The 16,924-nt window shown below is 49.5% G+C and overlaps 1 protein-coding gene across 1 annotated transcript; it reads left to right on the top strand.

The window, feature by feature from the left end:
• Window positions 1-3,354: 3,354 nt before the first annotated feature.
• LOC144722927 (volume-regulated anion channel subunit LRRC8E-like) lies at window positions 3,355-13,621 on the top strand. The gene is given in 10 exon segments (XM_078601353.1): window positions 3,355-3,439; window positions 4,155-4,312; window positions 4,728-4,841; window positions 7,782-8,086; window positions 9,376-9,505; window positions 9,507-9,889; window positions 10,137-10,284; window positions 11,112-11,270; window positions 11,641-11,790; window positions 11,965-13,621. Coding segments are annotated over 9 exon segments (2,538 nt in total). The 5' UTR covers window positions 3,355-3,439; window positions 4,155-4,168; the 3' UTR covers window positions 12,970-13,621.
• Window positions 13,622-16,924: the final 3,303 nt, after the last annotated feature.

The following is a 16,924-nucleotide window of genomic DNA, read 5'->3' as shown; positions in this document are numbered from 1 at the left end:
ATACCCAGGCAGGTGCTTAGTTTTGGTGGGGCTGATGGTAAGGCCCCACCACAAGCAGACACACAGGCAGACACACACACACACATCTGGATGGTCTCAAGAACAGAATCACGGCAGCGGTGACTTCAGTGGAAGAAGACGCTTTGAGAGGCGTTTGGGACGAATTCAACTATCGTCTCGATGTTGTCCGTACAGCAGGTGGAGGGCACACAGAGCATTCATAAAATGGTTAGTAAAACTTGATAACTCATTAAAATTCGAGGTATGCATTTCCTTGGAGAAAATGTGTTCCAATCGACCTTTAAAATATGCTCATCCTATTAATAATATAAACGCCCACCTATTATCTGTGATGAACGCTGCACTTCCCATCATTTTCATGCAGGGGGTGCTGCAAACCTACGCGCCCCCTGCATGAACGACGGAGGCGCAGGGACAGACGTTCGATTACGTTGGAATCGATCTGCAGACGACGGTCTTCTCCCACGGCCAGCAGCTCTACGTCGCCTTGTCTCGATCCCGCAATCCCAACCAGGTGACAGTACGCATCGAACCTTGGAGGCGGCCCCCAACAACCTAGTTGAGAAATAACGTTATAGTGTTTATTGCAGGTTGGTATTGGGTTATGCTAACGTGTCTAGGTTATGGATACACTGTTTGAATCATGAACAACAGCTGTATTGGTAATTGCCGAGGCATGCAAGACATCCTAGTTAGACAATTCGTTTATTATGAATCCTTCAACTTTTATGGGATTTAAAGCGCAATCCTTTACAATGCCTCATGATGCGTCAATGCCAATAGCGTGCTTGGTTGCCATCAGACCCAAGTTTGATGTTTAACAAATCGTTTGATTGGTAGCTGCTTGGTCTAAAAACTCCCCCCTTATTTCCTCCCAACCGTAATCGGACAGGGGTGATGGGTGACAGCAATATGACCGCGATTATTAAACAGCCTTGTAAATTTCGATTTAAAGCTTTCGTGACTGCACGGATTCATCTTCTTGGTTCTTTCGGAAAAGTCACGTAGAAGGGAAATAATAAAATAATAAAAATAAAACATAATAAAATAATTCTCAAGACGTTTCGGCTACAACGCAAGCAGCCGTCCTCAGATGAAGAATGAAACACCACCAAGCTTGGAGCGTATATTTAAGCTGGGTTGGAGGGGGAATGTAAATGTCGCGTTGCATGCCGATGGTGCCACAGCACCTGCGATCGTAAGGTCACTAAGCAAAGCAGAGATTCTGGGACAATTGCGAAATTATCTCTCGGGTATCCTCCCAACGTTAGCAGTGAACCCCCAATGAAAGTCCAACTGTGTGCTGGCTACGTGAACACACTTTGCCCATTTGCACGGCATTGATAACACATTTTAGTTGGTTATTGGAACTGGTGTAGTGCGTTAATGTACACTGGGTTGACGGTGAATTTGAAGATAAGCTAACCCAAGCACGTTACCCCTTCATAATCAACGTTTTTGGGTTTAGATCGCGTTATTTATAAATGTGTCGTAACCCTCCACCACCCGACACGGCCAATCAGTAAAAAAGTGTCACGTTGACAAAAGACAAATTAGTTCACTACTTTAGCCCACCGGTGTGTTGAAGCGCGAAACCACAACATTTACAATTTGAGTACGACGTTTCGCTGGTAATTGCATCCAGCATCATCGGGCAATTACGACACATTTATAAATAACGCGATCTAAACCCAAAAACGTTGATTATGAATAATATTGGTCGCGAAAGCCTACGTGTTAAACTGACGTTACCCCTTGTTAAAGCACAAAACCATAACGCCCGATGATCACAAAAGGGGGGGAGGGGGGCAGAGAAGAAATTAAAAGACACTGGAAGGGGCCAAAACCACAGACAGAATGGGACTGGAGCCATTGAGGTACTGTATAGTCCAACGTGGCCTGAGCCTAGTTTCTAATCATTGTGGAAGTGTCGTGTTATGTCCACGACCTGACGCACTGCTCGAGTGACGAACGAATGCACAACACATACAAATCCCACTTCAAATGGCACAAGGCAGACATGGGTGGCGTACTCCACGTGAGAATAAATATTTCAAACACGAATTGGGGGCAAACTTTTCAGCCAATTACGATTGCAACTAAAATGAATCAACCGAGGAAGATCAGCAATGAATCCAAACCAAATCCAACAGCTGCTGTACACGCGCGAAGTAAGCGTAACCAAGACCGGCCGATGCGTTTACTTTACATCACGAGTGCTGTTGAAGGCTGTGCAGTGGCGGCTCACAGCCACGTGGCTGGAGGAGCTTCGAGCACACCGTCGGCCAGCGGTGTGCGGGGGGAGCGGGGGGAGCGGAGCGACTGACGGGAGAGCGCGTGCGGGGCGCGCGCGAGGAGCAGCTGGTCCGCTGTCGGGACCAGCGGAGTGCGAACGACGGGAACAAAGAGGAGTGACGGAGACCAAGCAGTGTGTCGGCGAAGTCCTTCGTTACTACTACACTATGGATGGCTACGTATGCATAGTCACACTGTTCGTGTCAGTAGCATAACTGTCAACCCCTTATCAGTGCCCTACCTTATTACAGACCAATTCAGACCTTACTGATCACCCCGTGCCCCTTATACATCTCAACGTTCATCCTGCAAAGTCCCATCACAAGGGAGAAACACAAATAGGCGCATTATGTTACTCAATGTCCCTGTACAAGAATACGAGTAAACCGTATGGGTTGACAGTATGCTATATGTATCTGTGTGGGTCTCCATTTATCTCTCTTGGGTCTCTATCTCTTTGGGTCTCTATCTATCTCGTTTAGGTCTCTATGGGTCTCTGTCTGTAATCATACCTGTCAACCCCTTTATCAGTGCCCTACTTGATTACAGACCAATTCAGGCCTTTTTGGTCACCCCCATGCCCTTAGAAATGTCAACGTTCATCCTATACATTATACTACACTATACACTACACAGCTGTCAACCCCTTATAAGTTACCACCCCAAGAGCCACGTGTGTTGACATTTCGCGGGTGTGTTTAAATTGGTCAGCTCCATTGCACGTGACATTGCACTTTATTTCATAGCCCGGATTAAGGCCCATGGTTAATAACATAGACTAGATAAGGCGCGGTTACGTTTCAGACTATACCAAGTATGGAGGGGCATCAACTCAAGACGCGCTTAAAAAATGTAGCGAACTTGTTTATAGTTTTATTGTTTCATCCATAGCAACAAGAAGCAAGACGGCTTGCTAGCGTTAGTGAAAGGTGGCGTTTGCTGTCTACCCCCTTAAATTAAAACAATTTAAGTTCGCCGATTGAATTCACCCCTCCCGCGCACGCCGCTCGAGTTGGTTTCGCCCACGCGGCCCTCTCCCTCAACCACCACCAACAAACCGTCGCGATTTGGCGGGAGAAGTGGAGCCTAACGACCAGCACTACCACAACATCTATAATCACAAGTATAACTACTATAATAACATCTCCCACGTCTATAATCATTACTATAATAACAACTACAACATCTATAATAATTATAACACTAATAATAACATCAATAAAATAAACAATTACTACTACTATAGTAATAAAAACATGAACTGCTGTAATAACTAATACTGTAACAACTACTATAATAACAACCACAACATCTATTATCACAACTATAACACTAATAACATCAATAAAATAATATAAACAACTACTACTACTATAGTAATACAAACATGAACTGATATAATAACTAATACTGTAATATCAACTACTATAATAACAACTACAACATCTATAATCACAACTATAACACTAATAACATCAATAAAATAACAAACAACTACTACTATAGTAATAAAACATGTACTGCTATACTAACTAATACTGTAATATCAACTACTACTATAATAAAACAAGGGCGGTGAGAGAGAGTGGAGCCAATCTCTGCCTCTGTAAGCCTCACAGCCTGTCAGAGGAGCTACACGGGGAGACATTTGTATTGTGTCTGCCTGTGTGTGTGTCTCTGTGTGCGTCTTTGTTGCCTGTGTGTGACCCTCTGTGTGCGTGTCTGCCGGTATGTGTCTGCCTGTGTGTGTCTGTGTGTGTGTCTGCTTGTGTGTGTGTCTGCTTGTGTATCTGCCTGTGTGTGTGTGTGTCTGCCTGTGTGTGTCTGCTTGTGTGCAGTCTCGGCTCGAGTCATGATTCCCATCGGAGCCCTGACCTCCTCCTTCTCATTGGAGGGTCACCAGGACCTCAAGATCCTTCAGCCCTGGTGGGACGTGTTGTGCGACATGCTCTCCGTGCCCATGTTCATGATAGGCATCTTTGCCGGGATGCTGCAGGTACGTCGTTCCAACGCTCTAGACTCTAGAGAGTCCCCACGCACATTCATAAATGTCGCCGCCATGCTATGGATAACATCGCGGAGATGTTGACGACCTCGCCTGGTACGCAGGAGGTCATAGGTTCCATCCCGACCCCTGCTGCATATTTGGACTTCGCGTGTGTCTCATCACTGTGGCTGGGAGATGTTAACTACCTCGCCTGGTACGCAGGAGGTCGTGGGTTCCAACTCGACGTGCGAGCTCACTCAGAGCGCTGGCTAGAGAGCACATCTTGGGTCGATATGGGTTGCCTCCCCCCCCCGTACACACCGGGAATCGCGCAAAGTGAACCTGAGTGGAGCGACGTCTTCAAGGAGACCACACGGCGTCACGTCATGGTCACGTGGTACCCACTTCCCCCACCTCCGCCCAGAACATGAACGAGCGCATTCTGTGTGTGCCGGTGCCGAGAGGCTTCGACGTGGATCTGAAGGAGTGGAACGAGACCGTGCTGAGGAAGCTCGTGGCCAACCCCAGGGCCCACACGGTGAGGTCCCCCCTCGGGCCGGCTCGACACGACCATGCAGGGGGGGGGGAACCGCTGGTTGCCAGCGGTAAGGCCGGCTGCGCCACCGGCAATTGCCCGAGGAATAGTGTAATGTACAGTATAGTGCAGGGGTGGGCAAACTTTTTCACTCGCGGGCCACAATGGGTTCTAAAATTTGACAGTGGCCGGGCCAGGAACAGATGGATGGAGTGTTTGTGTGAACTAATATAAATGACATGTAAAAATGATTACATGAATTGATTTGGCCTTTAACAGGTAGCAAAGCATTTATTTGTAAGGCAATTTAACAAATTGCACAAACATGAACAATACAAAAACATGTTGTAACGTGACTGATCAAACATCATTAAAACATCTGAGGCATGCGTCCAAACCAATTACCTCACTTGAACTTCTTTATTATCTACATTAACAGGTTAGAGCAGCAACGCAGGCTCTGTGATGGAGATTTTGCTCCAACCTCGCTGCAGCAACACATAATCAGTTTCAGTGGGAACAGCGTTGTTGATCTCCCATTTTTGCCAGTGCATCCAAGTTTGGAGTTATTTTGGTTGTGGCAATTCTCAGGATAGATCTGAGGTGCTGATCCGTTAACTTTGATCTGTGATGGGCTTTGTTAGTGTTCATGACGCTGAATGTCTGCTCACACATATAAGTGGAGCCAAACAATGTCAGTATCTTCTGTGTAGTCCTCCGGAGGTTTGGAAACGTGGCTCTGTTAAGTGAAGCATAAAAGTCATTCAGTTTAACAGAGTTGAACTTCTCCTTTAGGACAGAGTCAGACTGAAGATCTATCAGTTCCAACTGCAGCTCCTGTGGTGCTGTTTCAAGGTCTTGTGACAGGGGACAGGACACCAGCTGAAGTGACTGTTCAATGTTTTCGAAATCAGAGAACCTACGGCAGAATTCTCCGTGCAGGTCCTCAAGCGATTTGCTGTATTTTTTTGCGTTTCGCGGTGTCTCTTCCTGCATGGCAAGTGTGGGAAATGAGTGAAAGATTTGTTCGCAATTTGTCCGGAGAACAAAGTGAGCTTGGATTTGAAGGCTTTCACATGTTTGTACATGTCGTGAACAAACTGATCTTTCCCCTGCAGTTTCACATTCAGCTCATTCATGTGTGAAAATATGTCCACAGCAAACGCAAAGTCACTATGCCAGTTGTTGTCGCTTAGCTCAGGGAATTCGTCAAATTTCCCCATCAACTCCAAAAATGCGATGATATCTTCTTTCAGCTCCCACACTCGTTGTAACACTTTCCCCAAACTTAACCAGCGGACACGAGAGTGGTACAGCAAGTCCTGATGATCCGCATCAGTTTCCTCCAGGAAGGTAATAAACTGACGGTGCTGAAGTCCCCTTGCTCGTATAAAGTTCATAAGTTGTACGACTGGATTCACGACATGATTAAGCTGCAATACAGACTTACACAGGGATTCCTGATGGATGATGCAGTGAAGGAAAATAAGATCCTGGACAGGGCTTTCCTCTTTCACTTTATCCTGGATTATTTTCAGCAGCCCAACATTTTTTCCAGTTAAATTTGGCGATCCATCCGTTGTGACATTGACAAGTTTACTCCAAGATAGCGTCATTCTTTCGATCACAGCAGATACCTGGTTATACAAGTCCTCTCCCCGCGTTGTTCCGTTCAGGGACTCCATGGTCAAAAACTCCTCTGTTATCGCAAAACTGTCTTCAATGCCTCGGATAAAAATGAGGAGCTGAGCAGTGTCTTTTACGTCCGTACTTTCATCCAGTGCTAGTGAATATAAGTCAAAGGAATTTCGTTTAATTGACTGGCTATATTTTTATCAATCAGTTCCACATGGCGAGTCACAGTCCTGCGTGATGAACTGACTTTTTCAAATTTGCTTTTGATCTCCCGACACAAGATGTCTGCTGTCTGTACCATGTTTTCTTTTACAAACTTGCCTTCGGAGAAAGTGGTAATGAGTGGTAATGTTGGTGAGAAGAAGTTTTTAAAGAAAATTTAAATCGAAGTGAAGAAGGAAATTATTGAAAAGTTTGTATAATTAATGATTTTTCAAACTTTAATTATATTTTCTGTGCTTAAAACTCTTTAAAAAAACTGTGGGGTCTAGAACGGACTCGTGAAATTCGGAGAGAACTCGGACTTAAGTTTTATTTGTTTTGTTGAATTACACAAAGCGCAACAGTTATGTATATAACTTTTGTTATATAAAAGTCCTAGTAAGATATTAATTTTGCGATGTAGTCATACCCCTCCCCCTCATTCAAGCCGTAATTTAGAGAGCGAAAGCGCCGAGAACGTAAATCGCATAAGAACCCGTTAATCTCTTCTCGCATCATTCATACGATGATGATGCGATGAAGTAAACGTTCATACGATATTACAGTGAATGCTTCCAAAAACAATACTGTACCCAAATATTACTGTTAACTTACTTTCAATAGAAACATGAATTGCTCATACGAATATTCTCTCTCTCCTAGTCAAAGTGCGCCATCTATTGGGGAAATGGGGGCATTACAGGAGGAAGGTAAAATTTTATTTAATAATAATAATATTTGGACAAGTTCGGCAGATTAAAAGCCCAACGGGCCGTACTTTGCCCACGTCTGGTATAGTGTAATGTATAGTGTGGTGTATAGTGTAATGTATAGTGTAGTGTAATTTATAGTGTGGTGTATATTGTAATGTACATTATAGTGTAATGTATAGTGTAGTGTATAGTGTAATATCCTAGTACAGCACACCGGTGTGTTGGAGAGCAAAGCCATAACGTTGACGATCTTGAGTACGGTGACGTTTCGCCAGTAATTACAACCGGCATCATCAGGCAAAAGCCAGATTTGAGCCAGCTCTGTCACCGCAACGGAGGGGCATGCGACATCACCGCCACGCCTGTTAATTTTGCCCTTCCCACACTCGCCCAGGTTGGCTTCGACCAGTACCAGTACCGGTTGATCAACCAGTTCTGCTACGACAACGCGGTGCTGTGGATCAGCAAATACTTCCCGCACCTCGTCGTGCTGCACACGCTCATCCTGACGGCCACCAGGAACTTCTGGTTCAGGTTCCCGGAGACGAGCTCCAAGATTGAGCACTTTGTGTGCGTGCTGGGCAAGTGCATGGATTCGCAGTGGACCACGCACGCCGTGCACGAAGCCGCGCTGGACGGGTTGGCGTCAGCGGCGGCGGCGCTGCAGCCGCCACCGCCCGCCACGGCGGGGAGCTGCAGGTTAGAAGGGGGCTGACTACTAAGAGACGGCCCACGGCTCCTTCCTTCCTTTGTCATCCCTTCCCCCCTTAAGTAACAAAATTAAAAAAAGTTCCCCCTTTCTCCATTCGGGGGGGACCCTGCGTGGGTTTGGGGCAGAGGTCGCAAATGGGTTTTGATTCCTTACCCGAACCCGTACCCGGCCGCACCAGGGTCGCAAATGGGTACCCGTACCCGGTCGGGTACGGGTACCCGTTCCCTACCCGTACCCTACCCGAAATGAGTGACAAACAGTTACTCACCAGTGACTCACGGCCTACCCGTACCCGGCCGCATCAGGGTCGCAAACTGCTACCCGTACCTGTACCCGGCCGGGTACGGGTAGCCGGGTATTGGGTAGGATACGGGTATCAGGTACCCGGTTGCGACCTCTGTTTTGGGGCAGCGAGCCCGTTCACGCATCTTTCTATCCCCCTGCTTTTCATAACCAGTTTGGCTTACGGTTGGTGGTGTGTGTGTGGGGAACGGTAGTGAAGCGGTTAGCGCTACGCTGCGCTATGATCCCGGCGACCCAGGTTCGATTACCGCTCATGGCCAACACCGGCGACGATTATCTGAAACACGTTCCTTCGGAGTGGGCAGGTAGTAACTTGGTTGGACAGCGCGTTGGTGCACGACAGACAAATAATCCCTGGTGGGCAGTGTAACCTGTTGTTCATACTTGTGCCAGCTCTGGGCCTCTCCTAGGTCTACTCAGCCTCAAATGAGTACCTGGTGCGGTGTGTAAACATCGCCACTGGGGAGACAAAGGCGGCCACGCGTGGTGCTAGCCACCCACCCCCTCATGTACAGTTCCAGCCTTCATAAGTGCTCGCCAACAGCACTTGCCCCTATAGTCTGTTAAGGCTATACGGGGGATCTTGGTGTGCGTGTGTATGTGCGTCACGATGTGGGTGTCTGAGTCTGTATGGATCTCTGGGTTTCTGTGGGTCTCTGCGGGTCTGTGGGTCTTTATGGGTCTCTACGGGTCTCTGTGAGTCCTGATAGGTCTCTGCGGGTCTCTATGAGTCACTATGGGTCTCTGTGGGTCTCTGTGGGTCTCTGTGAGTCTCGATTGGTCTCTGTGAGTCTCTATGGGTTTCTGTGAGTCTCTATGGCTTTCTGTGAGTCTCTAGGGGTTTCTGTGAGACTTTATGTATCTTTTTGGGTCTCTGCAGTTCTCTGTGAGTCTCGATGGGTCTCTGTGAGTCTCTATGGGTCTCTGTGAGTCTCTATGGGTCTCTGTGCGTCTCTGCGTCCCACGCTTGCAGCGACCCGAGATCCGACAAACTCCCCATGGAGAAACTGCCTTCTGAGTCTCCGCCGGCACCGCCCCGGCCTTCCGTCCGATTCGTCGACCCCGGCGAGGCCGCCCCGCCCCCCGACTGCCCCCCCCCCGGAGCAGAACGAGGGCCGGCGGACGCCATCGGATGATCGCATCCTGGACAAGAAGGAGGGCGAGCAGGCCAAGGCTCTCTTCGAGAAGGTGAAGAAACTACGTGCTCACACGGAGGCGAGCGGCGGGCTCCACAGGCTCTACGTGTGGCAGACGGGGGCCCGCTTGCTGCAGGCGCTGGTGGTGCTCGCGTACACCGGTTACGCCGGCCCCAACATGCGCTACCACATCCACTGCGTGGAAGACGAGTACATCACGGGCTACGGAGACTTCTATTGCGTCCACGGGCTGTGGCGCATCTTCCGCATGATGTGGATGGCCTACGCGACCACGATGTGCGTCTACGCGCTCACCTGTGCCTACGTCTTCTACTGGGTGGTGACCGGCAGGTGAGAGGGGGGGGCGGCGGGCTGCCGCAGAGCGGTTGCGTGGCACCGGATCGCCGTGCGGCAGCCTTCTGACTTTGGTCTGCGGGCTTTTCGGCGATCGTGGAGATGCGGTTAGCGCGGACGGCGACACCGCTACGTATATCTAATAGTAATGTTCTACCGGTGGCTTCGTGGGAGATCTTCCGCGTTGGGACGAGGGTTGACGGGCGCTGAGTTTTCTGTGCTGGGGGGGGCGCTGACACCGCAGGCTCAAGGAGTACAGCTTCGCGGAGGCGCGCCAGGAGACGGGGGTGGACGACATTCCGGACGTGCGGAACGACTTTGCCTTCCTCCTTCACCTAGTGGACAAGTACGACCCCTGCTACGCGTGCAAGTTCTCTGTCTTCCTGTCCGAGGTGAGGAGAAGCCGCTCGCAGAGCGCGCTGTGCGCTGCACGCAGAGCGCCTCACCTTTGACGGAGCCGACCGCGCCGATCGGAGATGTGGGGTAAGGACAACAAACTGTGGGTCTCTGTGTGGTCAACGTGGTGCTGGCCACCCACCCCCTCGTGTGCCGCCGTTCTGGTCTGCATAGGTGCTCGCTAACGGCACTTGCCCCAACAGTCCGTCGAGGCTATACGGGGGATGTTGAGTCTTTGGGTCTCTATCTGAGTCTATGGGCCGTGTTAGTCTATGTGCAAGTTATGTAATGACTAATTATAAGGGAGGCGTATCGGTGGTGAAGGTCAAAGGCTGAGTGAGACCACAAGCTCCGGGAACCTGCTTGAAGATTCTGGAAGGGGGCGTGGCCGGAGGCGGGGCTTGGCTGCACCGGGGTGTATATAAGGGGGACCGAACCAGAGGTTCGGTGCTGTTGCTGGTCCTGGGTCCTGGCTGCGTCGCCGCTCGCCGTCATCTCTCTTCGTCGTGGCCGATCTCCTGCAGGGCTCTCATCGTCGCTGTCGCTGCGCTAGTCAAATAACCGTGTAGTTGGACGCCGACGATGGGGTTGTGTAGAAGGGTCGGCTATGTGTAGCTACGTAGAGACGTTCATATTTCTGTATCGTCCAGTGTGAGAATAAATAAGAAGGCCTCTACATGATGTGTCTCAAAAGTCGCTCACTACATGTGTATAACGTCTTTACCGTCATGGGGCGTAACGGCTCATTGGGCCCTCGCTGCTGAAACAAATAAAATCCATCCACGCGTGGCTGCTGGTGCTGTTGCTGCTGCTGCTGCTCCAGGTGAGCGAAAATAAGCTTAGGCAGGTGAACGTGGATCAAGCGTGGACCCTGTCGCATCTGACGGGGCTGCTGGCGATCAATGCGCAGGGCGAAAGCGAGCTACATCTCTCCAAGCTGGCAGCGGTGCCAGTGGACACATACCGGCTCACTCAGATACAGGTGCCCGTGGACACACCCACTTACCCACCCACCTATGCACCCACCCATCTACACCCGCACACCCACTCCCCCACCAATTCACTCACCCACCCACTCACCCAGACACCCACTTACCCACCAACTCACCCGCACACCCACCCAACCACTTGCGCACACACCCACCCACTTGCTCACTCACCCACTCACTCGCCAACACACCGCCCACGCACACACCCACCCACACACCCACTCACTCACCAACCCATACACCCACCCACCCACACACCCATGCACCCACCAACTTACACAGCCACTCACCCACTAACTCACTCACCCTCATACCCACTGACCTACCAACTCACTCACCCTCGTACCCAATCCCCCACCGAAGGTGCTGACACTGGACTCGATGCACGGGGTGACGCTGGGGGCGGCGGTGGTGCAGATGGTGAATCTGCACAAGCTCCGGCTGCTGAACTGCACCGTGGGCGTCGACAATCGCGCACTCGCCTTCCTCAGCGAGGAGCTGCGCCAGCTGGAGGTGCGTGGGTGGATGGGCGGGCGGGCGCGAGGGTGGCTCGGTCTGAGCGGTCCATTCGGCTCCACTGATCCGGGCCGTGACATCGCCAAAAAGTCACCTCCCCCACCAAATGTATTTAAGTCACAATGTCGGGGACCGACATTCACCATCCGCCCCCCCCGCGCCCTCTCGCAGGTGAAGTTTGCAATCAAGGCGGAGGTCCCGGGCTGGCTGCGTGACATGCGCCACCTGGAGGAGCTGTCCCTGGAGGGGCCCCTGACGCCGGCGCTCCTCAAGCCGCTGGGCGGCCTCAGGCGCCTGCAGGGCCTGCGCCTGACGACCAGCGTCGCCCGCCTCCCGCCCGGCCTGGCCACTGTCGCCGGCGGCGGCGGCGGCCTGCGCACGTTCGCCCTCGACAACGGCGGCGCGCGCCTCGAGTCGCTGGCGCCCCTGAGCAAGCTGCGCAGCCTGGAGACGCTGCGGCTGACGCGCTGCGGCCTGGAGCCCGCCGAGCTTGCGCGGCCCCTGCTGGCGCTGGGACGCCTGAGCGACCTCGACCTTTCCCGCAACGGCCTCCGCTCGCCGGGCGACGGCGACGACGTGGCGATGCTGCCGGCGGCCGCCTGCAAGCGCCTCGCCGTCCTGCGTCTCTCGGACAACGCCCTCGCGAGCGTCCCGCGCTTGGCGGCGGCGGGGGGGGCAGGCTCGCCGGCGCTGCGCTCGCTCTTCCTCGACGGGAACCTCATCGGGGGCGAGCTGCCCGCTGGGCTGTTCCGTCTGCACGGCCTGCAGGTCCTCGACCTGAGCCGCAACGCCATCGCCGCCCTGCCGCCCGAGGTGTGCCAGCTGACTCGGCTGAGCACCCTCCGTCTATCAGGCAACGCCCTGCGGAGTCTGCCCGACGAGTTGTTCCGGTGCGAGGGGTTGCGGACGCTGGCACTCGCCAACAACGAGCTGCGCGAATTGAGCGGCCTGGTCGGGAGGCTGTCGAGGCTGCGCCGCTTGGAGCTGGTCGGGAACCGGCTGACGGAGCTGCCGGCCGAGCTGGGGGAGTGCGCGGAGCTGAGGCGCGGGGGGCTGCTGGTGGAGGAGGAGCTGTTCGAGTCGCTGCCGGCGCAGGTGAAGGAGGCGATGCGGGGCGAGCCCAGCGGCGCGACGCAGAGCCCCCATGGAAGCTGGGAGAGAAGTCCAAGGAACTGAGAGAGAAATCCGAGAAAGTGAGAACCCCGAAGACACCGAGAGACTTTCACCGGCAATTACAACCGGCATTGTCAACTCCAACTATACAGCAGTAGGCAGCGTCAGGGTCGGGATCGAAGCCACGACCTCCTGTATAACAGGTGAGGTAGGTAACATCTCAATTACCAAGACCTGTATAACAGGTGAGGTAGTTGACATCTCAATTACCAAGGCCTGTATAACAGGTGAGGTAGTTGACATCTCAACTACCAAGGCCTGTATAACAGGTGAGGTAGTTGACATCTCAATTACCAAGGCCTGTATAACAGGTGAGGTAGTTGACATCTCAATTACCAAGGCCTGTATAACAGGCGAGGTAGTTGACATCTCAATTACCAAGGCCTGTATAACAGGTAAGGTAGGTAACATCTCAATTACCAAGGCCTGTATAACAGGTGAGGTAGTTGACATCTCAATTACCAAGGCCTGTATAACAGGTGAGGTAGTTGACATCTCAATTAACAAGGCGTGTATAACAGGTGAGGTAGTCAACATCTCAATTACCAAGGCCTGTATAACAGGTAAGGTAGTTGACATCTCAATTACCAAGGCGTGTATAACCGGTGAGGTAGTTGACATCTCAATTACCAAGGCCTGTATAACAGGTGAGGTAGTTAACATCTCAATTACCAAGACCTGTATAACAGGTGAGGTAGTCAACATCTCAATTACCAAGGCCTGTATAACAGGTGAGGTAGTCAACATCTCAATTACCAAGGCCTGTATAACAGGTGAGGTAGTTGACATCCTAATTACCAAGACCTGTATAACAGGTAAGGTAGTTAACATCTCAATTACCAAGGCCTATATAACAGGTGAGGTAGTTAACAACTCATTTACCAAGACCTGTATAACAGGTGAGGTAGTCAACATCTCAATTACCAAGGCCTGTATAACAGGTGAGGTATTTGACATCTCAATTACCAAGACCTGTATAACAGGTGAGGTAGTCAACATCTCAATTACCAAGGCCTGTATAACAGGTGAGGTAGGTAACATCTCAATTACCAAGGCCTGTATAACAGGTGAGGTAGTTGACATCTCAATTACCAAGGCCTGTATAACAGGTGAGTTAGTTGACATCTCAATTACCAAGGCCTGTATTACAGGTGAGGTAGTTGACATCTCAATTACCAAGACCTGTATAACAGGTGAGGTAGTTGACATCTCAATTAACAAGGCGTGTATAACAGGTGAGGTAGTCAACATCTCAATTACCAAGGCCTGTATAACAGGTAAGGTAGTTGACATCTCAATTACCAAGGCGTGTATAACCGGTGAGGTAGTTGACATCTCAATTACCAAGGCCTGTATAACAGGTGAGGTAGTTAACATCTCAATTACCAAGACCTGTATAACAGGTGAGGTAGTCAACATCTCAATTACCAAGGCCTGTATAACAGGTGAGGTAGTCAACATCTCAATTACCAAGGCCTGTATAACAGGTGAGGTAGTTGACATCCTAATTACCAAGACCTGTATAACAGGTAAGGTAGTTAACATCTCAATTACCAAGGCCTGTATAACAGGTGAGGTAGTTAACAACTCATTTACCAAGACCTGTATAACAGGTGAGGTAGTCAACATCTCAATTACCAAGGCCTGTATAACAGGTGAGGTATTTGACATCTCAATTACCAAGACCTGTATAACAGGTGAGGTAGTCAACATCTCAATTACCAAGGCCTGTATAACAGGTGAGGTAGGTAACATCTCAATTACCAAGGCCTGTATAACAGGTGAGGTAGTTGACATCTCAATTACCAAGGCCTGTATAACAGGTGAGTTAGTTGACATCTCAATTACCAAGGCCTGTATTACAGGTGAGGTAGTTGACATCTCAATTACCAAGACCTGTATAACAGGTGAGGTAGTTGACATCTCAATTACCAAGGCCTGTATGACAGTTGAGGTAGTTGATATCTCAATTAACAAGGCCTGTATAACAGGTGAGGTAGTTGACATCTTAATTACCAAGGCCTGTATAACAGGTGAGGTAGTCAACATCTCAATTACCAAGGCCTGTATAACAGGTGAGGTAGGTAACATCTCAATTACCAAGGCCTGTATAACAGGTGAGGTAGTTGACATCTCAATTACCAAGGCCTGTATAACAGGTGAGGTTGTTAACATCTCAATTACCAATACCTGTATAACAGGTGAGGTAGTCAACATCTCAATTACCAAGGCCTGTATAACAGGTGAGGTAGTTAACATCTCAATTACCAAGACCTGTATAACAGGTGAGGTAGTCAACATCTCAATTACCAAGGCCTGTATAACAGGTGAGGTAGTCAACATCTCAATTACCAAGGCCTGTATAACAGGTGAGGTAGTCAACATCTCAATTACCAAGGCCTGTATAACAGGTGAGGTAGTTGACATCTCAATTAACAAGGCCTGTATAACAGGTGAGGTAGTTGACATCTCAATTACCAAGACCTGTATAACAGGTGAGGTAGTTGACATCTCAATTACCAAGGCCTATATAACAGGTGAGGTAGGTAACATCTCAATTACCAAGGCCTGTATAACAGGTGAGGTAGTTGACATCTCAATTACCAAGGCCTGTATAACAGGTGAGGTAGTTAACATCTCAATTACCAATACCTGTATAACAGGTGAGGTAGTTGACATCTCAATTACCAAGGCCTGTATAACAGGTGAGGTAGTTAACATCTCAATTACCAAGACCTGTATAACAGGTGAGGTAGTCAAAATCTCAATTACCAAGGCCTGTATAACAGGTGAGGTAGTCAACATCTCAATTACCAAGGCCTGTATAACAGGTGAGGTAGTTGACATCCTAATTACCAAGACCTGTATAACAGGTAAGGTAGTTAACATCTCAATTACCAAGGCCTGTATAACAGGTGAGGTAGTTAACAACTCATTTACCAAGACCTGTATAACAGGTGAGGTAGTCAACATCTCAATTACCAAGGCCTGTATAACAGGTGAGGTATTTGACATCTCAATTACCAAGACCTGTATAACAGGTGAGGTAGTCAACATCTCAATTACCAAGGCCTGTATAACAGGTGAGGTAGTTGACATCTCAATTACCAAGGCCTGTACAACAGGTGAGTTAGTTGACATCTCAATTACCAAGGCCTGTACAACAGGTGAGTTAGTTGACATCTCAATTACCAAGGCCTGTACAACAGGTGAGTTAGTTGACATCTCAATTACCAAGGCCTGTATAACAGGTGAGGTAGGTAACATCTCAATTACCAAGGCCTGTATAACAGGTGAGGTAGTTGACATCTCAATTACCAAGGCCTGTACAACAGGTGAGTTAGTTGACATCTCAATTACCAAGGCCTGTATTACAGGTGAGGTAGTCAACATCTCAATTACCAAGACCTGTATAACAGGTGAGGTAGTTGACATCTCAATTACCAAGGCCTGTATTACAGGTGAGGTAGTCAACATCTCAATTACCAAGGCCTGTATTACAGGTGAGGTAGTTGACATCTCAATTACCAAGACCTGTATTACAGGTGAGGTAGTTGACATCTCAATTACCAAGACCTGTATAACAGGTGAGGTAGTTGACATCTCAATTACCAAGACCTGTATAACAGGTGAGTTAGTTGACATCTCAATTACCAAGGCCTGTATTACAGGTGAGGTAGTCAACATCTCAATTACCAAGGCCTGTATTACAGGTGAGGTAGTTGACATCTCAATTACCAAGACCTGTATAACAGGTGAGGTAGTTGACATCTCAATTACCAAGGCCTGTATAACAGTTGAGGTAGTTGATATCTCAATTAACAAGGCCTGTATAACAGGTGAGGTAGTTGACATCTTAATTACCAAGGCCTGTATAACAGGTGAGGTAGTCAACATCTCAATTACCAAGGCCTGTATAACAGGTGAGGTAGGTAACATCTCAATTACCAAGGCCTCT

The sequence above is a fragment of the Lampetra planeri genome, chromosome 16, assembly GCF_965212315.1.
Source record: "Lampetra planeri chromosome 16, kcLamPlan1.2.h2, whole genome shotgun sequence".
NCBI classification, from domain to species: Eukaryota; Metazoa; Chordata; class Hyperoartia; order Petromyzontiformes; family Petromyzontidae; genus Lampetra; species Lampetra planeri.
The sequence above is the reverse complement of the archived record's forward strand: the minus strand, read 5'-3'. Positions and strand labels throughout refer to the sequence as shown.